Consider the following 27,287-nt stretch of genomic DNA (forward strand, 5'->3'; position numbering starts at 1 on the left):
TCATCACCATGCCACTTCCTGACAGACCATGCCTCTGTTTTTGGACGCAGACAGGGGGGTCCCGCTTCCATACCCCCATATGTTGGAAGGTGTGGGATAATCTGTAACCCAACGGTGAGGGATCCTCTATCTCCTGGGGGTATATTTACTAAAATGGGAGTTCTATTTAAGATGGGATGTTGCCCGTAGCAACCAATCAGATTCCAGGGCCAGTATTTACTAAGAATCCGAGTTTGTCCGATTTGTGGGTTTTTTTCTAAGTCCCAACCCGGGAATTTACTAAGCACAAATTTCGGCAGTGTTTGGACTATTCGTAATGGTTTGAATGACAACATTCACAAATACGAATGAATAGACCATCGGTCAAACGCGGCTGTTATTACATAGAATACGGGAATTCACTATTCATTCGTATTTGGGTGTTAGTCTCTGAGTGCTCAAATGCGGTCGTATTTTTTTGCGATTCGTAAAAAAAAGCGGCAAAAAAATAGACCTGCTTTTTTCAGTCGTGTTTACATGTGTTGCAAATAAAAAATCACTCACACCTGAATTAGGATGCCTATAAAAGGATGTTAGGCCCATTTCAATACACCTACACTCAGAAATGGCAGCAGGACTGTGGGCCAGTGATCTTTTGTGTGCTGTGGGATTCCTCAGACTCAGACATCAGCCTGTAAGTACCCAGGGCCAAGAAACTGAACATGGTCAGCAGGTTGTACAGGTTCCGCGGAGGCTGCGCAGGCCTCGTTTTTTTAGGGGGCGTTTAAACTTGAACGCATTGTCCGATGATAAGGTCATACAGATGTTCCATCTAAATCGTAACAACATTTTCCGTCTGTATGACCTTGTCAAACTGGGCCTAGACCCTGAGACAGCACGCTCTCGCTCTGTCTCAGGCCTGCACAAACTCCTGGCTGTGTTGCACTTTCTGGCTACTGGCAGCTTTCAGGCTGTGTCTGGGGATGTCATAGGAATCTCACAGCCCTCATTTTCCAGAATCTTAACGCAGGTGATGTATACCTAACTACCTCTTCTGTTTTGTGTTTGTTTTAATTTATTGGTGGCCAGTTCTGTCCTAAAATCTCATGTTTATTGTTCTTTAAAATATACACACAGGTGTTGGCTGTTTTGCAGCCCCACATCGAGGCCTCAATCTGCTTCCCTACCCAGGAGTCTCAGTGGCATGCCGTCAGGGTAGCTTTCTATGAGCTGGCTGGCATGCCCAATGTGCTTGGAGCCATAGATTGCACACACATTCAGCTGAGACCACCTAGGGGCAGGCAGCACATATATACAAACCGCCATTTTGAACACTCCACAAATGTGCAGGTGGTTTGTGATGCAAATCTCAAAATAATGAGTGTTGTTGCTGGTTACCCTGGGGGCTGCCATGACTCCTTCATCCTCAGTCAGTCATCCCTCTTTGATAAGTTTGAGGATGGACAAATGCCAGATGGATGGCTGCTGGGTATGTAATTTGATATGTGTAGGCCTGCGTATACTTTGTCCAAATACAGGGGCAGATGTATTAACCTGTAGAAGGCATAAGGAAGTGAGAAACCAGTGATCTGTGCAAGGTGATAAAGGCACCAGCCAATCAGCTCCAATATGTAAATGAACATTTAGGAACAGATTGTCTGCTGCCTTTATTACCTTGCACATATCACTGGTTTATCACTTCCTTATGCCTTCTACAGGTTAATACATCTGCCCCACAGTGTGTTACTTATGTGTTGCTGTATCTCAACATGAATCACGTTACTATATCTGTCTTTTAGGTGATGGAGGATATGGCTGTTTCTCTTGGCTTCTAACTCCATTGTCCCGACCTGATACCCCTGCTGAACACAATTACAATCATGCACATAAGTCCACGCGGAATGTGATAGAAAGATGTTTTGGTGTGCTGAAATCTAGGTTTCGGTGTCTGGATAAGTCTGGTGGCCTTTTGTTGTATAGTCCCTCCAAGGTGACTCAAATTGTGTTCTGCTGCTGCTTTCTTCATAATATGTGTTTGCAACAACATCTGCCACATGTTGAGGAGGAGGAGGAGGAGGAAGAAAGCAGCCAGCAAGCAGAGGAATTAGAGACATCTGGTGATACTTGGAGTACTGATGTAGGGATGCAGGTTAGGCAAGAGATCATCAATCGCTATTTCTAAGGTAAGCTTGGTTTGCTTATTTCATTTGTTGTGTAATCATAAATAGATGTTTTGCCTTTTTTCCCCAAAACCATTACTCAGAATGTGTCTGTCTCCTTGACACATACAAACATACCCTCGCTATATGAAAAACAAATGTCGCATGTGTATTGTGTGTATTTTTATTCTCAAAACAACAGATTATGAGTGGCATGCATTAAGTCTGGATAAGTGATCGTAAACTTGCAGTGCTAATTTCTTACAAGCCAACATCATCCATTTAGTATTTCACTTTATCATTGTGTGTAACGTCCTAATGCACAGGTTCACAAACTCGGCCCTCAGGACCACACACAGTGCATGTTTTTCACATAACCCAGTAGAAGCACAGGTGTATGAATTACTCACAGACATATGTTAAAAGGTTCACAGGTGGAGCTAATTATGTCACTTGTGATTCTGTGAGGAGACCTGCAAAACATGCACTGTGTGGGTTCCTGAGGGCCGAGTTTGAGAACCTGTGTTCCCAAAAAACACTCCTCAACATATAATATGTTAGCCTTGAGGAATACATGTGTCCCTATGTGTGATGCACCATCATATTTAAGACACACAAACTTACTGTAATCAGTATTAATTTATTTCCTAATGTTTGATGCTGTAAACTTGATGATGTGTAAGTAAATACACAGTTTGCCACACATATACATTATTATACACATTTTTTGATTTTTGTTGTAAAAGTACATATTTGTTTGTTTCAGCATCATGTGTAAAAACATTCTTACTAATTTTTAACACACACAAACATGTCCCAACAATACTGACATTCATTTTGACAATGTTTTTAAAACAAAACAAAGCCAACATATTACAAGCTTTTTACGCAACTCAATTGTGTTCTTCTTGTAATGTTGTATAGATAAGAAAGCTAAAATATGTATCAATAACATTGTAATTTGGATTATCTGCAGGAAAAGAGAATGATTGGAATCTAGAAAGAGTAATGATTAGAAAAAAATCAAGTGGTCAATTTACTTCCTGCTAAAGACATTCTGCCTGGCTGGCAATTATTGTATCTGCATGAAAAGAGAATGATTAGAATCTAGAAAGAGTAATGATTAGAAAAAAATCAAGTGGTCAGTTTACTTCCTGCTAAAGACATTCTGCCTGGCTGGCAATTATTGTATCTGCAGGAAAAGAGAATGATTGGAATCTAGAAAGAGTAATGTTTTGAAAAAAATCAAGTGGTCAGTTTACTTCCTGCTAACATGTATGTGTGGCTCCATCAACATTTCCCTCCTCAAATACAAAAAAAAAATGGTAAAGAATAAATGTGCGTACAAGTTTTATGTTTTTGTTTGTGCCACTTGTAATTAATGATGTAGAAAAAAGTGTCAAGGAGCTAAGTGTTATATTTTTTTAACAAAAAATACACTTGCTAACTATTTTGAGTTACTTATCACAAATGTCTAACTTGTATTTTTTTCACTTTTTTTCCGGTGGCTGCTTGTCCTGCCCTTTGCCTTTAGCACTGTCATGTTGTCGTGCTCTGGTGGAGCGTCTTGGTGGGGATGAGACTGGCGTGATATTTGGAGTAGTCGTACCAGAACTGCTGCTTGTTTGCTGTTGGTGCATGCATCTGAGTGTTTCATTCAGGTTAGTGAGGGTGGCATTGAGTTCACGTGTAGCAGCATTTTGATTGTCTACTATTCGGAATAAACTTTCATTAATCTTTTGATTGTTTTGAAATATGCTCATATAACTTTGCTATTGTCTGTGCTGTTCTTCCATTATGCGCTGTAAGTTGCCCATGACCTGTGTAATGTCTGTACGCATGAGTTCCATGGTATTGCCTATTCTGGTTGTTTGTTCATTTTGTCTACTCAGATTTCTTGATATTCTTCTGAGGTGAGATGGTAGGCTTGCAAACATTTGTGTCTGCTTACGCAGGCAATCTTCATTAGTGGCCTGCTGTCTAGCCCAAATAGTCCAAAACACCTGATCAGGGCCTTGTGTTCCTGGTGTTGTTGGGCTGTGTTGTGGTGGTGGTGTGCTTTGCTGTGGTGGTGTACTCACAGGTGCTGGGGGGCTCATTCCTTGCATTAATGGCTGCATTTCTAAGATGTTTGTCTCCTCCATGTCACTGTGTTGCTGTTGTTGCGGAGGGATGCTGTTCCCAGGACTAAAAGCTGAAATGTTAAACAAATCTCCGTTAGCTATCCATATGTTTGAGAAATGTAAACAAATCACTACACATGGAACAACATGTCATTCACTGTTGCTTTCAACTATTCTGGCTAGCAACATCATCACTCATAGCTTAAATACATACATATGCCTGTTTGTGGCAAATGTGTCTGGTTACTTAATTGTGAAAGCAAACACTTTAGTTTTATTGTAGCTCACACATACTCCACCATAAAAACACATTGGAATACATAATGTGTTACCTTATAGCTTTGTTCAAACAAACATAGTAATGTTTTTATTTGTATTTTGCAATGTTACCTCAAGCACACATGTGAAATTTGGAAAAACAACCTTACTTTTTGCAAAATAAACAACATGCTTTTTTGTTGCAACATCTTACACACAATGTCATACTGCATGGCTCAAGTGGACATACATATCTTTACTTGATGTGGACAAGGCCATTTAGCTTGGATTCCATTTCAGCTTTTACTTACTGCGGTAAGTATATCAGTTTTTGATGTGTTTTGACTTAATGCGGTTATGAAAGATTTTGATTACGTTCTGACATTTTTCCCTTTTTTTTTAGTTTGATACTCACAATCAAGATGAGGGGAGTGTGGATGACGTCTTGGAGGTGTGTCCAAAATTTGGAGTGGGGGTACAGAACATACGGACGATAATCTTCGTGGCGGGGTAGCCTGCTGTGTTTGTGCCGGGACATACGACCTTGCTTTCTTTTCGGCCACAGGTTTTTTGTGGTGATGTCTTACAGAAGAGCCACTTCTGCTGCTCCATACTTCTTTTGATGGACCTTTTAATGAAAGTGCAATTTTGTTATGGCCATTCCTTTACAAGCATACCCTATACTACAATGGACACTTTACCGGCTTCCGCAGCGTCATCATCATCAGATGTGATAGGAGTTACTGGCCGACGAGTAGTACTGCTTTTTTCTAACACTGTATAAAATAAATAAAAAAAAAACAAATCATGCTATTGTGTATACATCCACCCATTATGCTTATAAACATTTATTCTTTTAGAAATGTTTGGTTTTTATTTAAAACAAACATAAGGACCAGAAATAAAAAAAATAAAAAAATAAAAAATAAAAACATTGACCAAAACACATATGCACTATGGTAACATCAACACAGGAAAACATGTACAGGACACTGACATAGGCCACAAGTAAAAAAAACAAAAAACACACACATCTTCATTTTGTATTGAAAGGATAAATATTACAGATGCAATATATAAATTGCTCTGTGATGTGGCACTCCAAAGACACATTACCACTATATGAGCAAAAACAAAATGCAGCAATTTATATAAAAATTACACTGCAGTGTGGTGTCACGGTACAAATACAAGCAAAAAAAACAAACAAAAAAATATTGTTTTTTAAATTAAATAATTAACATTATCTAAAAATGACATTACACATGTAAGTGGCTTCCAAACCACTTCCCAGTACTCCAGCCTCTAACATGACAACCACTGTTTTTTAAACATTGCACATGGATCACTTAAATATAAAACATAGTCACAATTTTAAATGAAAAAACGGCCAAAAGGAAAACATTATTGCAGGACAATTCAGAGACACACCAAGTCCAAACTACACATGCAAAATATCTGACAGAAAAACACATGACATACAATAAAGTAAGCTGTTACATTGGCTTTTGTATAAAACATTAACCAAAACAATGTATTTGCTGACACACACTTGAAGATGGGAGTAATATGCAACGTCACATGACACACATTTAAAAAAAAAAAATAGAATGTAAATGCAAATACACATGCTCACAATTCTTCCTGGGCCTATCTGAATCCCGGACATGGGTTGCAGAGACAACTTCTGGAGGGATTACACTCCGCATGGGCTCCTCATACTCCAGATAACTTGCAATATAGGGCTGCCCACCACCGGTTTTCCGAGCCGACTTGGCCTCCTTGGCCATTTTGGACTTGACACGTCGCTTTATGTCATAGTACCGTTTGCGGCACGTGTCCTCCGTCCGCTTGACCACCCCCTCACTGTTGACAGCAGCAACAACTTTCGCCCACAACACCGTCTTCCTCCGTGTTGGCACCTTGGCGGACTCAGGGCCAAATAGCTGCCTCTGATACTTCATCAGCTCACGCACCAATGCCACATTTTCAGCAAAACTAAACTTTACATTCCGCCCAGTCTTAGTAGTGGTGCGTGGCTGCGGAGCACTCTGACTGTCACTATCACTTGAGGCTGCTGCAGCAACCTCACCCACCTCCTCCACCTCACTAACCTCACTAACACTCACCTCCTCCACCTGACCAACCTCCTCCCCCTCACTCACACCCTCCACCTCACCCACCTCTGAGTCACACATAATTGTGTGTCTAAACAGTTAACACAGGAAAAAAAAAGACAAACAACACACTCCTCCACTACCACTACACAACACACACACACACACACACACACACACACACACACACACACACACACACACACACACTGACAAGGGACTATAAAGAAAAATAACTGGGACTAAAAATGAGACAAAACCACAAAATACAAGACAACAAGAATGACAATACGACTTTCAAACACAATACCACACTCAGAAATCGCTACTAACACTCCTCACCAAACCACAAATTCACCTACCTCCACAGCACAACCTCCCTCCTCCTCACCACTAACTAAACCCACGAGGTGCGGACGGTTTGGGGCGTATTTATATGGTTGCGCACAGACACTCCTACCATCTGAAACACAACCAATCACGAACGGGGATGAAAATCGAAACTGAAAGTGAAAATGCGGCCGCTGGAAAAAAAAACCCTGCCGCGTTTAACTTAGGAAAAAAACCAGCAAATACAACAAAAACACGAACGCAAACGACAATGACGGCCGTAAATGTGCCCAAAAAAACCGACTGGCATCGGAAAACACGACAACCATAAAGTCGACTGCTTCGTAACTTTGCGTATATGGATTCAAAAAGTTGCATGAAAATGCACCCGATACAAAACGAGTTTAAACACTACACAAACCGACTCAAACACGAATATTAGTAAATATTGCCCCAGGTATTATCTTCTAGAAGGTGCTAAATAAATGAGAAGTAAAATCTGATTGGTTGCTATGGGCAACATCCCATTTTAAATAGAACTCCCATCTTAGTAAATTTACCCCTTGCTGTCTTTGTTGGTACAGATTCTAGTGATACTTCATTCTGTTTTATGGGAAGAATTAGCTTGATAAATATGCCTTATAGTTACATACATATACAGATATATGATAAGCCACTCGCCGGCCACTGACGGCAGGCCACTCCTAACTGAGTCTAAATAAAACATTTCTTTTATGGACTGGCCGTGGTGGGGTGACCCGCTCTTCCAGGAGTCTGGGGTCACTCCTCAATATGTGGGCATCTCTCAAACATCCTGGGACTGTAGATAACTATGGGGGTAATTCCAAGTTGATCGCAGCAGGAAATTTTTTAGCAGTTGGGCAAAACCATGTGCACTGCAGGGGAGGCAGATATAACATGTGCAGAGAGAGTAAGATTTGGGTGTGGTGTGTTCAATCTGCAATCTAAATTGCAGTGTAAAAATAAAGCAGCCAGTATTTACCCTGCACAGAAACAAAATAACCCACCAAAATCTAACTCTCTCTGCAAATGTTATATCTGCCCCCCCTGCACTGCACATGGTTTTGCCCAACTGCTAAAAAATTTCCTGCTGCGATCAACTTGGAATTACCCCCTATGCTTGCCAATAAGCCACGCCCCTTGTGGTCCCAGTCCAGTCAGAACCAGGACTGGTGTGAGGTACACAATGAGGTGTAGAGGAGGTGGATTAGGTGGGGCTGAAGACACCTGTAGGACGGAGTGCGGTAAATCTGTTTGTACGAGTCGCAAAATGTACATTTGGAATATGTTTCCGAGTAATATTTGACGTGTAACGTTTCGGTCTGCGGTGTGTAGAGACGGCGATACATTCTGATATACTGAGAAATTATTACATGACTGTCTTCTGCTTTATCTACTGTATCTACAGGTCAAGTGTGAGGGGCCGAAGCTGGTTCCATTTTTCAAGGCCACCTGTGTTTATTTTGTACTGTGGTTACCAACCTCCAGCCCGTCCTGGTTCAGCGCCCTGATAAAGTGTCTGCCTATCTTCTGCCTGTGGGTATTCCTGCTGGCCCACGGTGTCAGTTTCCTAGTCAGTCACAGCAGTGCCAAGAGGATCTTTGCAGGATTAATATTCTCAGCCGTCGGAGATGCCTTTCTCATCTGGCAGGAACAGGGATACTTTGTTCACGGTGAGTGGAGCAGAGTGGACGCCCTTTGTGAGCGGCATAAGCTAAGCCACAATGTGCCGGAACTACAGTAGTGCGCCACTATCTGCAATACTGGGCTACAAAGAGTGAAATGTACTGTATGCAGGGGAATTGAACTTGCAGCCCTCTACCTGATGTGGAACTACACTTCCCAGCATGCACTGCCACAGTTTTGCTCCCAACATTTGGACACTCCCAAAACGGTCCCCGTGCGCCGACGAAAAAGGGGGCATGACATCGGGTGGATAGGGGCGTGGCTTCAGGTGGGAGCACGTGGCTTAGCGACACGTTCCCAGTGATCTTCATTTAGGGGTCGTGCCCAGGGATCCCCAATCAGCCGGGCTGCCCCCAGGCTCGCCTCAATGTGGATCACCCACTCGCGGGACACTGCGGCGCGTGGGTGGGACAGCGGGACAGTCTCTGAAAAACAGGACTGTCCCGCTGGAATAAGGACGGTTGGGAGGTATGCTATTAGGGCATGCTAAAACTGTGGCAAGGCATGCTGGGGTGTGTAGTTCCACAGCAGCTTGAGGGCCCGCATGTTGAATACCCTTGATGTAAATGTTCCCATACCTTTGACAAAAGTTATATTCTCTGACTTTGTACTTAGGGGCAGACTCAGACCTGATCGCGGCTGTGCGTTTTCGCGTATGCACCTCATTGCGCACACCCGTCGGCAAACAACAACGGCATCGCCAGTCAGCGACGGGATGGTGCGAAAAATACGATCGCACGGTATTTGCAAGGTGATTGTCAGGAGTTGGCCGTTTGTGGGTGGTAACTGACCGTTTTCTGGGAGTGTCAGGGAATACGCAGGCGTGCCCAAACGTTTTCAGGGAGGGTGTCTGACGTCGGCTCTGGCCCCGATCAGCCTGTTCTCATCGCACTGTAAGTCCTGGGCTGCGTAGAGACTGCACACACTGGAAAAAGCATTAGATGGATTTGCAGCTGTCCGCTGACTGAGAGACATTTGTAGCACGGTGTACACATGCGATCGCACACTTGCATGGCGAATGTACACTCCCCCTTGGGCGGCGACGATCTGATAGCAGGACAACAAAATTAGCAGCCCAGCAATCAGATCTGAATGACCCCCTTAGTTTGTTGTGTAGAAAATCACAAACTATTATTCTCTGTTATCAGCCACTTCACAATCTTCCGTTCATTAGACACAAGAGAAAAATATGAGCTTCCTGTGATTGCAGCTTTATCTTAAACATTTCATTCTCATCACCTCATGGAAATGTTTTTGTAATTTTTCCATGTTTTCCCTTTCAATTTGCTCTCTCCCGTTGCTAATAGATATGCAGTCAGTGCAAAATGGACGTTTTATCTCAACTGCTCCGGAGTGCTAAGGGTTAACTCAGAGTACAGGAACGTTGCCTAAAGCGTCATCCCATCTCCTCTTACAGCTATGCACCTTTGTCGCTCCTGCGCAAATAATAATAATAAGAATAATAACAATAATGTTTGATGTAAAATTTTGTTGTGATCGCCTCAAACTTTTTCCCCCCTCTCCATGTGAATTAAAATAGCAATAACATTTACACATATTACCGCCCACATGCCAGTAACTCGCAGCTTCTCTGAGTCACACAGGTTTCATTCTTTAATGATGAATATGTTCTGCGCAAACAGTTGGGTTGATTAAGCTGCAGAAATGCAAAAAACAAATAAAGAACCAGAAAGGTGTTTATGGAGCAGGAAAATGATCCTCCATGGTATGCCCCTCCAGGCTAAAAAGTCTCCATCCCTAAATTGCACAGCCCTGCCCCTGAATTGCAAAGCCCCACCCTTGAATTGCACAGCTCCACCCCTGAATTGCACAGCCCGGCCCCTGAATTGCACAGCCCCATCCCTGAATTGCACAGCCCTGCCCCTGAAATGCACAACCCCACCCCTGAATTGCACAGCTCCACCCCTGAAATGCACAGCCCCATCCCTGAATTGCACAGCTCCACCCCTGAATTGCACAGCTCCACCCCTGAATTGCACAGACCCACCCATGAATTGCACAGCCCCACCCCTGAATTGCACAGACCCACCGCTGAATTGCACAGCTCCACTCCTGAATTGCACAGCCCTGCCCCTGAAGTACACAGAGCCACCCCTGAATTGCACTGCCCTATCCCTGAATTGCACTGCCTCATCCCTGAATTGCACAGCCCCGCCCCTGAATTGTACAGCCCCACCCATTTGCCCACAAGATCAGAATTCAACTTAAGAAGAGTTAAACTTCATGTATTCCCTAAAGTTATATTCTCTATAGTTCCACCAGCAAATTCACCAGATGTTTCCTCTGCACTCACAACTTTCTGACCATAACTTTTCTTTCAGGGCTGGTTCCCGTATGTCAGTATTTTCCCAAGCCCTTTCCGGTGGCGATATTATAATGTCACATAAATATCTATTCTGCTCTGTATGCATCTAGATGCTTGCCCATTCCCCGCTCCCGGGAGATGCCACTGCAGGCTAGACGTGCTCCTTGGCGTGCGGAGAGGTGGAGAAATGTGAGGGAGACGCACTGCGCAAAAGTGCAAATGTCACATGAAAAGCCTGCCTTCCTGACACTGTATTAACCCCTATTTCATTTAATTATATCAGTTTATCCTCAGTATGGCCCAAATGAATCACGAGAGAGCGGACTTAGGGATGTCGCTGTTACATGTGGCACGTTGGTGTGTTCAGAGCTCTGTATTAGATAGGTCAGATGCACAATGAGCGGCATTCTGCAGATCTCTGAGGGTCCTGGGACACGGGTCCTCCTTGGAGTGCGCAGGCTGCGTTACACCGCGCTGGGAGAGCTGCAATGAACATCAGTCCCATAGTCTGTAAACCACAAAGGCCTCATTCACTATCCCCAGACAGCAAATCCCTTTCCCACATTCCTATTTTTCCCTTGTTGCCACTCGGGGGAGTCAGGGGACGTTGGGGGCTCAGCAGCTGTAATTACTGGCAGCCTGTTTCCGTGCTCTGTATTGTAAACGGAGAGTTCCTAGCCCCCCGCCTCCGTTACCCTTGAATGAGATCCTGTGTACATCCCAGGGTTCTAGAGTTCATTGTCTCACTTTGCTTCTATGCGCAGGGTGACCACAATACTGGGATGGTGAAATAAAGGGCCCTGTATACACTGCAGCCAGTGTTCAGGCTGGGAACTAACTTCTTACTAAAAATTACACTTAGGGACTATTTGTTTTGTGCATTTAAACATTATTTCTAATGAGATAAATGAAAGATGGAATCGGTTGTGTTTGCCGTGGCGTTCTGCAGCACAGACCCACAGCGCTCTGCAGGCTATGCCAGGTAGGGAGACTGGCGGCCCCTCTTAGAGACAATTCTGTGCACAGCCAAGCGGCGTGAGATGCGCAGCACCGCTGAGGCTCTCAGGGAAGAGTAACGTACCGCATTTCTCTTTACGTTCCGCATCTTATTTGCATTGCAGACACAGCGAAAACACTAGAGACGCCGGGGTGCGACTTAGGGCCTAATTCAGACCTGATCACTAGGCTGCATTTTCGTACAGCCTGCGGTCAGGTCTAAACTGCGCATGCATGTACACCACAATGCGCAGGCGCAGCGCATTGCACGGGTACAAAGCGGATCGCCGCTCATTGATGGGTTTGTGCGAAGAATCCATTCGCACGGCTGTTCGCAAGGAGATTGACAGGAAGAGGGCGTTTGTGGGTGTCAACTGACCGTTTTCTGGGAGTGTCTGGAAAAACGCAGGCGTGTCCAAGCATTTGCAGGGAGGGTTCCTGACGTCAATTCCGGTCCCGGACAGGCTGAAGTGATCGCAGCGGCTGAGTAAGTCCTGGGCTGCGCAGAGACTGCACAGAATCAGTTTGTACAGCTCGGCTACACATGCGATCGCACACTTGCGCAGCGAAAATACCCTCCCCCTGTAGGCAGCGACTATCTGATCGCAGCAGTGCAAAAATCACCTGCTAGTAATCAGGTCTGAATTAGGCCCCAAATCCGCGCAGGAAATAGCGTTAAATATGTGAAAGTCGCAGATGAAGCAGAACGGAATTTGGTGTGAGAAAAAGCGGCAGATGCCACATCGCAGCACTTTGTGTACAGATTCAGACTCAGCCGCACACAGATATACAAGTGTCGCATATCAAATTGATCAGAGTAATCTAGAAATCTAGATTTATATCTCCCCATTGCTTATTCATACGATAAAGATTCTCAATATGGGACCAACAGTGTACGAGGACACGTCTGTACCTGCGTTTCTATAATACATGCTGAGTAATTGCTCATTTAATTGCTCATTTGAGATTAAACAAATGAAGAAACACTGTATGTGAACCAGAGGATAATAAGAGCCAATTCCAGAGAGGTGAAGATACTTCTGCAGCGCAAATCCTGTGTTGTGACAGAAGTTTCCTTTTCTGATGTAATGGATTGAATGAAGCGCTGACTGGACAGCCTGCATTCTCAGTGATGTCACTGGCTCCGAGTGACTGGATAGGCTGCATTCTCAGTGATGTCACTGGCTCCTAGTGACTGGATAGGCTGCATTCTCAGTTATGTCACTGGCTCCTAGTGACTGGATAGGCTGCATTCTCAGTGATGTCACTGGCTCCGAGTGACTGGATAGGCTGCATTCTCAGTGATGTCACTGGCTCCTAGTGACTGGATAGGCTGCATTCTCAGTGATGTCACTGGCTCCTAGTGACTGGATAGGCTGCATTCTCAGTGATGTCACTGGCTCCTAGTGACTGGATAGGCTGCATTCTCAGTGATGTCACTGGCTCCTGGTGACTGGATAGGCTGCACTCTGTGATGTCACTGGCTCCTAGTGAGTGTATAGGCTGCATTCTCAGTGATGTCACTGGCTCCTGGTGACTAGATAGGCTGCACTCTCAGTGATGTCACTGGCTCCTGGTGACTGGATAGGCTGCACTCTCAGTGATGTCACTGGCTCCTAGTGACAGGATAGGCTGCACTTTCAGTGATGTCACTGGCTCCTAGTGACTGGATAGGCTGCGCTCTCAGTGATGTCACTGGCTCCTAGCGACTGGATAGGCTGCGCTCTCAGTGATGTCACTGGCTCCTAGTGACTGGATAGGCTGCATTCTCAGTGATGTCACTGGCTCCTAGTGACTGGATAGGCTGCATTCTCAGTGATGTCACTGGCTCCTAGTGACTGGATAGGCTGCATTCTCAGTGATGTCACTGGCTCCTGGTGACTGGATAGGCTGCACTCTGTGATGTCACTGGCTCCTAGTGAGTGGATAGGCTGCATTCTCAGTGATGTCACTGGCTCCTGGTGACTGGATAGGCTGCACTCTCAGTGATGTCACTGGCTCCTAGTGACAGGATAGGCTGCACTTTCAGTGATGTCACTGGCTCCTAGTGACTGGATAGGCTGCGCTCTCAGTGATGTCACTGGCTCCTAGCGACTGGATAGGCTGCGCTCTCAGTGATGTCACTGGCTCCTAGTGACTGGATAGGCTGCATTCTCAGTGATGTCACTGGCTCCTGGTGACTAGATAGGCTGCACTCTCAGTGATGTCACTGGCTCCTAGTGACTGGATAGGCTGCATTCTCAGTGATGTCACTGGCTCCTAGTGACTGGATAGGCTGCATTCTCAGTGATGTCACTGGCTCCTAGTGACTGGATAGGCTGCATTCTCAGTGATGTCACTAGATCCTGGTTGGTGGATAGGCTGCATTCTCAGTGATGTCACTAGATCCTGGTTAGTGGATAGGCTGCACTGTCAGTGATGTCACTGGCTCCTAGTGACTGGATAGGCTGTACTCTCAGTGATGCCACTGGCTCCTAGTGACTGGATAGGCTGCACTCTCAGTGATGTCACTGGCTCCTGGTGATTGGATAGGCTGCACTCTCAGTGATGTCACTGGCTCCTAGTGACTGGATAGTCTGCACTCTCAGTGATGTCACTGGCTCCTAGTGACTGGATAGGCTGCAATACATAAATATTAATGAAGCTCACAAAGGGCCAACACAACTTCATGTACATGATAGCTGCTCTTTAAATGCAATAGACATTTTTAATGACCCTGTAAATGAATCTCTGGAGTCCTTATGTATTATAATTTCTGCATACATTCCGGTATCTCCGTATATGTCACCGCTGCTTGTGTTCTGTCTTCCCACAGGTTTGCTGATGTTTGCGATCACCCACATCCTCTACTCTGCTGCCTTCGGGATGAAACCCCTGGACCTCCGGACCGGCGCTGTGATTGGCCTCATATCCAGCTTCCTATACACGTTTCTGTATTCTTACCTCTCCGGCCCTTTTACTTACTTGGTAGCTGTGTACACAGGCCTCATCGCTTTCATGGGATGGCGGGCCGTGGCCGGAGTGCAGCTGTGCAATGACCTATGGACATGGACCAAGCTGTCGGCATGTATCGGCGCTGTGCTCTTCATCGTGTCCGACCTCACTATCGCCGTCAACAAGTTCTGCTTCCCCGTCCCCTGCTCCAGATCCATCATTATGGCGACTTACTATGCAGCCCAGATGCTGATTGCCTTGTCAGCCGTGGAGTGTAGAGATGATGACGATTATAGGAAGAAAAAGTAGGAGAACCCTGGACTAGTTTGGAGAATTGGGCACATCCCCCCCTCCCCCCCAGAGATCTGTCGTCTCCAGTGCATTGATTGTGATTTTGCTTCTTGGAAGCAGTGGCACCTGCTTTAACTCTGGTTTGTTGGTCGTATGTGGTTAACTGACCGATGCCGGTAACGCCAACCAGGAAAGGTCCTGCTCATTACATTGCTTGAGGCTGGGTCTGTGTGATGCTTCTCCGCACTATGTTCTGTATGTGATGCACATCCTATAACATGTATGTACTCTAGAGGGCTGTATACAGCAGTAGGAGCTGTGTGACGGGTACCAGTCACTATACACGGTGCCATTCCTGTAGTGAGGTCTCACCCACTGCCCACTGTCTATTTATAGAACGCACCCCGCCATCTGCAGGAAATGGCGCTCGCTGCTTCCCCAATATAGATTTCACTGGCTGGCTGTCTTGTAGGCCTTGGCGTCTGTCTGTCTGCGGCTTGGGACGGCCTGGGAGTATTAATGACAGAGGTCACCTCTATACTGCGCTTACACATATAACTCTGGTGCTTTTTGGTGCAGTCTGGAAACTGCGCTCGGGAGTTTGTTCCTATTATGCAGGGACTGGTTCCATGTGCTGTGATGGTTTGAAGATCGGGGTCAGTAAGCTACTCGTGAGATCACTACAGGGTACCTGAATAGAGATGGTTGGCTTTGATGCCATCGGTGGCTGCTGGTCTGTGTGGGACTACAAAGCACAGCATACCCTGCCAGCACTACGTGCGTTGCGGAACCACAGTCTCAACCAGCGTCCTCACTCCATGCGCATGCCATACATTCTGGCAATGGTAATATCCAGATCATTATACTCATCGACAGTATCTCTCATAACACATGGGGGGGCGCTGCTGCTTCTCCCGCCTGCGGCCCATTTTATTTCACACAATTGCCATTCCTTTATTTCAGAACGCAAATGACGCTTCTCCTGATTCCGTCACGTAAAAAAGAAAAATATAATGAAATCATTGTCATTGTAAATATATTCCTTTGAAGTTGGTGGACTTCAATTCCTACGTAACTATACTATATTATACAGTACAGTGAGGATACAGCTTCACAATGGACATTTCCCCTAATTGGGTGACCTCTTATATACTTTCCTTTTTTTTTTTTTTTTAGACTTTAGTGTTTATTACTTAGATATTATTTCATGGTTTGAACTATTATCTTTAGACCTCTGAAATGTGCAAAAATGGCCATAAACTTCCATCAAATAGTATTCAGCACCTAGGATCTGACATACATATATATATATATATATATATATATATATATATACATATATATATTAAGTATGATTCTGCTTTAATCAGTATTTGGAATTGGAATCCATTTGATGATAAATCTGTGTTTCGCAGGATAATGTGAAAGGTTTGTACCTTGCATGGTCCGTAAGCCAAAATTGTACGTAATTAATGAGGTCGTTACTTCTAGAAAACCTGCAACGTATTACTCGGACTTCCTGCAATGTATTCTTACATCTGGTGCTGCATTTGGCTTCTGCTGCAAACATATAGAAATTCCAATAGGTTTAAGTATTGATTTTAAGAAGCAGCAGAGACATGGTCAGTTGTACAGACACATGTAAAGGTCTTTCTTCTCTGCAGTGGAGAAAGCCATTTTGGGGGCTAGCCCACATGCCTCCAAACTGCCCTGATTTAGGCAGCAAGAGAGCCCCTGTTCCAGAAGGTGGGAGGTGGGTCACGCTAAGTCGATTCCCAGAGCCAATCCCATCGCTGGTACCTTCCGCAAAGTCGGCGACTGTGAGGTGTGTGTGACATTGAAGGGTATTTTTTTGGGGGGTGAGTTAGGGGTGGTCTTTAGAAGAGGAATGTGGCATGCCCCAAAACTGACGTGGCCATGCTTCCATGTTGCACATTGCACATGCTGATTGTCACCATTACTGGGTATTAGGACGAATGGTATTACTGGGAATGCAGCCTATCAATTCACAGCTGGTTCCTAGTGACCTGATAGGCTGATTCAGCTCACAAAATGGCTGCTGCAGTTTTGTGCAGGTGAGTGACAGTCTTCATGGCGCAAGTAACCCACAATAAACCAGTCAGTCTTTATTCTCATTTCATTAGTCTTAGCCGCACAAGATCAAACCTGACGTCTGATTGGTCTTTGTGGGTGTGACAGGCCTCACGTTATTGAGTAATACGTGTCTCCTTTTATGAGTGTCTTAATGAATCACTAGCTTGGACTCTTAAAAAGTTACTTGAGATCTTATTGTGACATTATAACTGCAGTACTGATTGTTATATATTGCTTTTTACCACTCTTGTGTTTCTTTGTCATTGATATATATATATATATATTTGTTCATTTGTATGACACAGTTATTTATACATGTGTCATCGCTATTCGTGGCATCACAAGGCTTGCTTAGTCATGTGATCCTCCGCACCATGCCATATTCCAGAAATGTATCTCTTAACTACTGAAAAGGATTAGAGGTCAGTAATAATGACGCTGACAATGTGGCTGTAAATACCATTATATCATGGCATGATTGCTGCTTAGGCCTAGATGCCCCTGGCAGCACATGCAGCACCATGTAACTAGGGCAGGCCCTACTCAGGTGTAGTATAACGGTCGTCACAGGCAATCTTCATTTATGTCAATAAAGTTGGGGAGATTTTGATTTCCTTATGCAGAGCGGTAACTAGGGCGTAATTATAACATCTATGTAAACGAGTGACTTTGTTTTTCGTGATACATTACGAAAGCTTAAAAAGAAGTTTCCATTTGGTTTTTATAATGATGTTTTGTCACATTTATTCCTGTCTGCTCTCTGGCTCTGTTTGCTATCTCCGTTGCATATATCGGGGATGGGGGAAGGAGGGGGCTCAATTATAAGTGGAAGCTGCCGGATCGGGTCCCGCTGGCTTCCACATGTGATTTACAGGAGGTAGGTCGTGCTTGCAGCCTATAGACGCAATAAGTGTCAGATAAAGCGCACCACTGCTGAATCAGCTCCTGACGGCCATGTTACAGGCTGTGTTTGAAAAATGACATTTGGGAGCTGATTGGTTGGTACTTTATCTCCGTCCACTTTATCTCTCTCCGCAGCTTAATACATCTGCCGGTGTTTAGGCCCCCCCAACCAGCTAGGATTGCCTAGTGGTAGCTCCGGCCTGTCTCGCTTGTAAGTCACCGATATAACAGCGCCCTCTCGCTTTCTCCTTTCTGAGGCTCATTTATGCCTGTGCAAGACAGGGAAAGCCACGGTAAATGCTCTCTGGTGACAAATTGCTACTTTTCTTGATTTTCTCGAACCCGCATAAAAATGGCGGCCTCAAACCAATGGGCAAATCGGGATGGGCCAGTGTAGCAACCAAGTGGGCAAAATTAGATTTCATTCTGTGGAACGGGAACATGTAACTGAGCCAGTGGGGATGGAGAAGGCGCAGATTTTCCAGGTGTCCCGGCCATAACGTGGGGACGTTACAACGTTACAGGAGGCTGCTCTGCTACTGTAAGGCTGTATTTACAGAAGCAGGAGAGTGGCGAAGGGAGCGCAGTAGGGAATGGCCATCAGAAATGGATGGCACGCAATCCTCAATGATTCCGATTGGATGGAAATGATTATACCATTAGATTCCAGGGTTGTGGTGGGTACAGATTGCCCAGGCCCGGACTGTCTGAGGGGCTTATCTAAACCTGGGAGGAGTAGCATAACCCCCTGTCACACGCACATTACTATCAATATGTAGTATTGTGAGAGGGGGGAATAGCCACGCCTCCAGGATCGGCCACACCCCAACATCAGCATTAGCAAATGAATCAGCTACAGAGACAAGAAGCAAAACAACAAATAGAAATGAAATGTCAAATGGTTTATTCCAAATTACGTCACAGATTAGAGATATTCCTTTTTTTATTACATCTGTTGCCCTGGAAATCAGCATTGGGGAAATTGGTCCTCCCATTGTGCCAGACACAGTGTGATTTATTACAAATGTTTTATTACCGCTTGGAATGAGAAAAAAAAAGAAGTAATTTAAAAGGATGTTTTAAGGCTATGAAAGAACATTACAATGCATTATGGAAAGTCATTTTAAATAATTAAACTTTAATAGACCGTTGTGTTTTCCGAATCATCAGCTTCGTTCAGCTCGGCCTCTGAAAACTGTGAAACGCTGGAATTATGGTGGCAACTAACTTTGCTGACACGTTCACCTCACCTCCGGCGGTTCCGCTGCGCAGTTATTGCCGCATTATTCTGTATGTGTCGCAGTATTAAACTTTTCTATTCTTCTTTATTGGGTTTTACATTTCCAACTTATATAAATGACTGTGTGTAATATTAAGAATTCTTGAGTTTCAAGTATGTTTTATATTCTCGTATTATCTATCCCTGAACAGCGCAGACATTTATGGATTAAAATATGACGCAAGTCAATCATTGAAGGTGATGGTGGGTTAATAAACAACTCAGTATTTATTGTAGGGTTTCTAAGACATATTAGATAGATGGACGGACGGACAGACAGATAGAAAACTGGGCATTTGAAAACCCAGTCCCACAAATGCACCATCAGAGGACGCCCTGTTCCTCACTGCCGCCCTGTGCGCTGCCAATAAATAAGGGCACACACAATGCAATACATAAATGAACGTTATTTTCCTAAAAAAATCATTGGTGGGTTTATTGTATGTGAGGGAAGCTGGGCCTTTGAGATGGATATTAGGGTTGAATTGCATTTCTCAATTACTTTATTTTTGCTCATTTTAACCTTGGCAGCTGCTGGCGCCGCTCGCTCTCTGCGACTCCGGTTTCAGGGTTAAGCACTTTTTCCACAGAAGAGTTTAGATAAGTTTAAAGCAGGACAGGCTCAATAGCTCTATGGTGTTGGGTGTCAGGTCAGAGACATTACTTTCATCCAATGCTACCGTGTCATTGAGACGCACTAATATAAGCTATAAAAAGAGAATATAAATCCCTCTTACTTAAGAAACCGTTGCTGTAAACGTGTAAGTAAAAGTGATAGGTGCCCCACTGTGAGCGTAAACAGGCGGCTGCCCCATGCGTACTCAGTTATTACGTTACAGTCACCTGTTCCACCAGCGGATTATTGCAGCAAGTGCAGAACACGTGGTGCAACGCTGTGATCAGTCACCATCCCTCCTCCTAAACAGTGGCGACACGCCTCCGTTTCCTACCCCAAACCCCCGAAACAGAATCAGAATGTCAATCACCGGCAGTCTGATGCCGGGCTGCGTATTACGTCGCAGGACTCGTTCACAAATGCGCAGAACAGCTCCTGCGCGTGCGCAAAATACCGATAGCCTGTATTTTGTGCATAATATCACGCCTCTAACCACATCTGAATAACCCCCAATCTGCTCCCAAAATCACAGATGTTACATACATGCTGTAGCCGTGTCAAAATTTCCACCGCGGCAGTTCTGCCACTCAAGAGTTAATAGTAAAAGCCAGAGTCGCATTTTGAAGATGAAAGCTAATGAAATGCAAACAAAGTTGCAAATTAAATTATATTACTGTAGATTATATGACCGTAAATGACGACCAAGTTCAATTAAGTCACATCTGTTGTTTTCAACCTTAAAAATGAAACGGGAATCTTTTTCTGCCTGCAGTAGTCCGAATGGAAATGTCTGTTCAGTCTATTTAATAGATGGCCGCAGCGTCGTATAATATAGCTGTCAGAGGCGATCGCACAAGTGAGATGCCTTCTCATCTCACTGCGGCTGCTGCGCATGCGCACACCTCACTGGGCTACAGCGTTTGACCGCTGCCGCTGCAGCGTCCAGGTCTGAATTAGGCCTTAGGATAGCCGGGCTGTTCCGCCTCTTCGCTCACCAGTTCCATCACTTTGCAAGGAGTAAATCAGAGTGAATATAGACTTGTGTCCAGTATTATTGGTACACTTGTGAAGTACGGAAATACATGTAATGCGCAATAATAGATACGTATGTCTTACTCTACATGGACCTATCTGCCGGTTATGACAAGACAAGAGGGACCTCTTCCTAAGGATCCACAAACATTTACAGTAGCAGAGCACAGGGTTTGCTTTCCCGGATTTTGGAAGTAAAGTGTGAATATGACAATTTTGTACAGTTTGTATCTTTACAGCTATATGCCTGGACAGGTTATGGCAGTAGTGCTCTAACTAAGGTCAGAAAAGACACGCAAGCTTCCCATAGACAACTACAGCACCAGCACTACAGCTATAGTAAGCAGAAGAGCACTGCTTCTATCTATAAATATATGCATTGCAAACTATTATAGGGTGTGCATTTTGGGGTTAGTGGGGCGACAGGAGGAGTCCATCGCAATTGTTTTAGTGGTTTGAAGAGAGGGTCATAGTTGAATAGTAACAAGCTCTGGAATTAACATGTGATAAGTTTATTAGAAGACCCTGAACAATTCCGTGACCACTTACAGACACAGCGCACCATTCAACAGGGAACTGTAATAGCTGTATAATATAATGTATAATAGTGTTATGTTTTTTCTCTTAATGTTTCATAATAAATATTGCAGAGATGTCATCACTAAATAACATTTACGCAGCTCTATCTTACAGGAGGTGCATTCCTCTGATATGCCTATCTCAGGGTCACTGGTGGTGTTACTATATTTTACTATACACAGTTTTAGCTGGAGCGTATTCTGTACTGTCTGGCATTCTAATTGATCAATAGCTCAAATCTGCTGCAAGGACCAGTATCAGGAAAATTCATGTGTGATCTGTGGTTTTATTATGTGAAATCCGCTGAATGTGACTACACAGTAATTCACTAAGCTGTTGGCTAACTTAACACAGGACCATAATTGCAGCAGACTATGATGGTCATTCCGAGTTGCGAAGCTTTTCAGCCGCACTGCTGGCCGCAGAGTGATTGACAGGAAGTGGGCGTCTCTGGGTGGCAACTGACCATTTTCAGGGAGTGTTCGAAAAAAAAACGCAGGCGTGCCAGGAAAAACGCAGGGCGTGTTTGTGACGTCAAAACAGGAACTGTATGGTCTGAAGTGATCGCAAGCGCTGAGTAGGTTTTGAGCTACTCTAAAACTGCACAAAAAAATTATGCCGCCGCTCTGCGATCCTTTCGTTCGCACTTCTGCTAAGCTAAAATACACTCCCAGTGGGCGGCGGCATAGCATTTGCACGGCTGCTAAAAACTGCTAGCGAGCGATCAACTGGGAATGACCACTTATGGGAGTAATTCAGAGTTGATCGCAGCAGCAAATTTGTTAGCAGTTGGGCAAAACCGTGTGCACTGTGCACAAATCTAACTCTCTCTGTAAATGTTATATATTGCCACACCTGCAGTGCACATGGGGGGTAATTCAGACATGATCACTAGTCCGAACCTGCCACGTCGCTCAAGTACAAAAGCATCACACGGCGGCGATGCTTTTGTACTTGAAGAGTAGCTCCCCACCAGCAAAGCTCCAGCGCGCTGGCAGGGAGCTACCCGTCGCTGTGACGGTTGCAGCTGCTGCATTTGACGCCACACAGCCGCCGTGGCCCGGCCCCCCAACAGTCCAGGCACGCCTGCGCTGCCCAGACCGCGCCCCCAAAACGGCAGCCAAACTCCGCCGGCCTGCCCCCTCCCACCCAGCGACCGCCTCTGCCTGATTGCAGTGCTGAGACAGCCGTCGGCTGTCTGGCATGCGCTGGCACACTGCGGCGTCGGCGCATGCACAGTTCAGACCTGATCTCGAAAACGCACAGCAGCGTTCAGGTCTGAATTAGGCCCACGGTTTTGCCCAACTGCTAACAAATTTGCTGCTGCGATCAACTCTGAATTACCCTTTATCTTAGGTAGAAGGACGAAACCGGACACACGCCATCAGGCCTAACAACATAATTAACTGACGGTGCACACGTTTACTTACAGTTAGTAAATAGCTTTAAACATTGACAAAATGTAACATTACATACAGTCGGGATCAGTTACAAATGGAATCATTTCGAATTACTTTCTTAAGAAGAGCATGTAAAATGCTCCAGGCCTTTAACATTGTAAACTGAAGCATAAATAGACAGTATTGACCTTATGTAACAGCCTATGAGATGCCAGCAAAATCCATGCGAGTAAGCCCATCTTTTTAAAGTGGCAATAATGTAAATGACAAAACCAAGCTGCTTTAGCCTTTTAAATTGCTGGCGCTTTAAAAATATGGGCATAAGGCCTTACTGTATATAGGTTTCCTACACGCACTGGCGACAGCCTTCAGGTTTCTTAGAACCAATGTCTACAATGAGGCACGAGGCACCGTATGACTCATACTTCTGTGATGTACAGTAACTGGTTGCTAGTGATTGATGGGCTGCTTTCTCGGGAACGTCCAGCCCACAGACATGTCTGCCTCCGCTGTGCGCAGGAACGCGTATTATTCAGCGCTGGCATTTACATATTCATGGGGAATTCACCACAACCTTTCATTTTCTTATTAAATGCTGTATATAAATGACTTCTGAGCCTGTCAGATTTTCTTATATTGGGGTTAGAAGTGGGATTAATGGTACTGTTTGAAAATAGGGATCATCTGGTGATTTTTTTGTACTGCACAAAGATCAGGGATATCCTGGGCAATACAGTTTATATGGAAACAAAAGGCAAAATGCAATGCAACTTTATGTGTTATTCATTTCTGATTATATCTGCAGTGTGTTGTTTTATCTGCCAGACGTGTATTCATGAATGTGATACTAATGCAAAATACTGAATAAAGATTCCTGCTTTCTGATTGGCTAGTACCTTGCACATCAAGCGACTGAATGGATCCTTGGGGTAACTATGCTTTATGGTCATATTATGGGTATATAACATTGTGGCCTGGCCTGGTGTGGCCAAAACTGACGTTACTCAGAATGCGTTAACAGAAGTGTTACATGTCAGGTAGTAGAGTGTAGAAATTTCTATATTGCTATGGACAACGTCACTCCTTGATACATCTCCCCCTCTGAGTGAAGCACGGCTTCCTGTAAACTCCCTGCGGTATTATGAATGGGTTCTTTGAGAACCTCTCAGATTGGGATATCTCTAGTGTACAGCCATACATATAAGGGCTACTACTGCGCACCCTACCTCCCAACAGTGGCGCACATAGGGGGGAGTTTCTGAGTACCCAAAAATATTCCCTGATGAACCAAATGTTTGCTCCGGCTCCGATCAGCCTAATTCTATAGCTCTGTAGGAGTAGGTCCTGGGCTACGCACAAACTGCACAGACTGGAAAAATCATTCGGTGGTGAGTGAGTTGCGAACGGATTTGCAGCTGACCGGCGTTTGCAGAGATTTTTGCAAGGTGTACGCAGACTTGAACGGGGAGGGTTTTCACTTTGTCTAGACTATCTGATCGCAAACCTCTGCAAATTCACAGAGGAGCGATCAGGTCTGAACTAGGCCTTTAGTCTTCCACATCTAAAAAGGCTATGTTTGGATAAAATGTCCAACCTGAAATAATGTGACGTGGAAAAGGGTAATAATTAATATACAGTAAACAAAGAGGACATGTGTCAGTCTTAAAAAGACCCAGAGGTGATGTTCATACATACCAAATATATGGAAAAAGAATTAGCCACAAGCTCAAAAAGGATATGATGTGATATGATATGCCGGCAGTCAAAAGGCCGACGCAGTATCCTGATGGAGACAATCCCGACAAGGGCTTGGTAAGTATACTTACCCTCCCCCAATACCCCCTAACCCTAACCTTCCCTACCCGCAACCTAAACCTACCCCCCCCCCCCCCCCCCCTTGCAACCTAAACCTAACCCTCCCTTCCCCACAGCCTAAACCAAACCCTCCTCGGGGATGCCTAAACCAAGTGGCGCAACCAGGGGGGGTTTCCGAGCACCCAGAACCCCCCTCCATGAGTATGAGTAATATTAATGTCTGTCTAGCGTCCTCTGCAGCCTGCTGTCTTCCTGGTGGCACTTGTAAGTGCTTAATAAAAGTTTACTTTATTTTAATTATAGTACATACAGTATATATCCATGTGCATGCATATATATACACATGTATATACATATACATACATATAAACACACACACACATGATATATATACATGTGTATATATACGTGTACTGTATGTATATATATATATATATATGTATGCATAAACACACACACACATAATATATATACATGTGTATATATACGTGTACTGTATATATATATATATATATATATATGTATGCATGTTTAATATGCTATGTATATGTGTGTATATATATATATATATATATATATATATAGGTGTATATACGGGTGTAGTATGGTATGCCGGCGGCCAGGCTCCCAGCGACCAGCATACCGGCGCCGGGAGCCCGACTGCCGGCATACCGACAGCATGGTGAGCGCAAATGAGCCCCTTGCGGGCACGGTGGCGCGCTATGCACGCCACGCTATTTATTCTCCCTCCAGGGGGGTCGTGGACCCCCACGAGGGAGAAAATATGTCGGTATGCCGGCTGTCGGGATTCCGGGACCGGTATACTGTGCGCCAGGATCCCGATAGTAGGTATACTGAAGACCACCCGTATATACGGTATATATATATGTGTAGATATGTGTGTATGTAATGTATATATATATATATATACTAGGTGATTCATCGCGCCCTACGGGCGCTCTTCACACCGTCGTTAGGGGCTACGCCCCGTTAACCTCTGCACGGCTTTGAACATACGCAGGGCGGTAGATAACAGAATCAGAAACGCAGGGCAGTATAGAGGGCATACAGAAATGGTGTCCGGTTGAGATAAGATAGAGGGGCGTAGTGGGGGAGAAAGGGAATGTACAGACACGCTGTGCGATCGGTAAAGGATAGGGAGAGTCAGGGTGGTAGGGAGAGGATAAAGAGAGGCAAGGGGTTAGAGAGAAAATACCGTTGCAAGAGGCTACGACCCATTATCCCCTGCACGGGCTTCAGCTGTGCTATAATTGTTATTACATGGAGTATTACCTGATTTTTTTTTTATGGCAGTGGGTAAATATTGTAAGGGGGGAGGACGTGCGATTGTCAAGGGGGCGTAGGCCTTTGTGAGGGCGTGCAGAGTGGCCGCAGGGCACAATGAATAACATAGTGTAGTATATACTGCTAGTGTCTGCATTATGAAGTACCAGATGAGTAACAGCAATGCACTGTAGATAAGATACCAAGGTGCTGTGGCCACAGGTAGCAGAGCCGCTTATACACACAATGGCCACAGGTAGCAGAGCCGCTTATACACACAATACCCACAGGTAGCAGAGCCGCTTATACACACAATACCCACAGGTAGCAGAGGCGCTTATACACAGTGGCTACAGGTAGCAGAGCCACTTATACACACTATGGCCACAGGTAGCAGAGCCGCTTATACACACAATACCCACATGTAGCAGAACCGCTTATACACACAATACCCACAGGTAGCAGAGACGCTTATACACACATTACCCACAGGTAGCAGAACCGCTTATACACACAATACCCACAGGGGGCAGAGGTGCTTATACACACAGTGCCCACAGGTAGCAGAGCCGTTTATACACACAATACCCCCAGGTAGCAGAGGCGCTTATACACACAGTGCCCACAGGTAGCAGAGGCGCTTATACACACAATACCCACAGGTAGCAGAGCCACTTATACACACAGTGCCCACAAGTAGCAGAGCCGCTTATACACATAATGGCCACAGGTAGCAGAGCCGCTTATACACACAATGGCCACAGGTAGCAGAGCCGCTTATACACTCAATACCCACAGGTAGCAGAGCCGCTTATACACACAGTGGCCACAGGTAGCAGAGCCACTTATACACACAATACCCACAGGTAGCAGAGCCGCTTATACACACAATGGCCACAGGAAGCAGAGCAGCTTATACACTCAATACCCACAGGTAGCAGAGCCGTTTATACACACAGTGGCCACAGGTAGCAGAGCCGCTTGTACACACAATACCCACAGGGGGCAGAGGCGCTAATACACACAGTGGCCACAGGTAGCAGAGCCGCTTATACACACAATACC

At 44.9% G+C, this 27,287-nt stretch overlaps 1 protein-coding gene across 1 annotated transcript in view; it reads left to right on the forward strand.

The window, feature by feature from the left end:
* Positions 1–24,008, forward strand: part of TMEM86A (transmembrane protein 86A) — a 62,544-nt gene extending 38,536 nt beyond the window's left edge. Inside the window, exons 2-3 of the mRNA XM_063946356.1 lie at positions 8,396–8,660; positions 14,811–24,008. Of these exons, the coding sequence (XP_063802426.1) occupies positions 8,396–8,660; positions 14,811–15,238 (693 nt within the window). The 3' untranslated portion in view covers positions 15,239–24,008. The remainder of the gene's footprint in view (positions 1–8,395; positions 8,661–14,810) is intronic.
* Positions 24,009–27,287: the final 3,279 nt, after the last annotated feature.

This window comes from Pseudophryne corroboree, chromosome 11, assembly GCF_028390025.1.
Source record: "Pseudophryne corroboree isolate aPseCor3 chromosome 11, aPseCor3.hap2, whole genome shotgun sequence".
NCBI classification, from domain to species: domain Eukaryota; kingdom Metazoa; phylum Chordata; class Amphibia; order Anura; family Myobatrachidae; genus Pseudophryne; species Pseudophryne corroboree.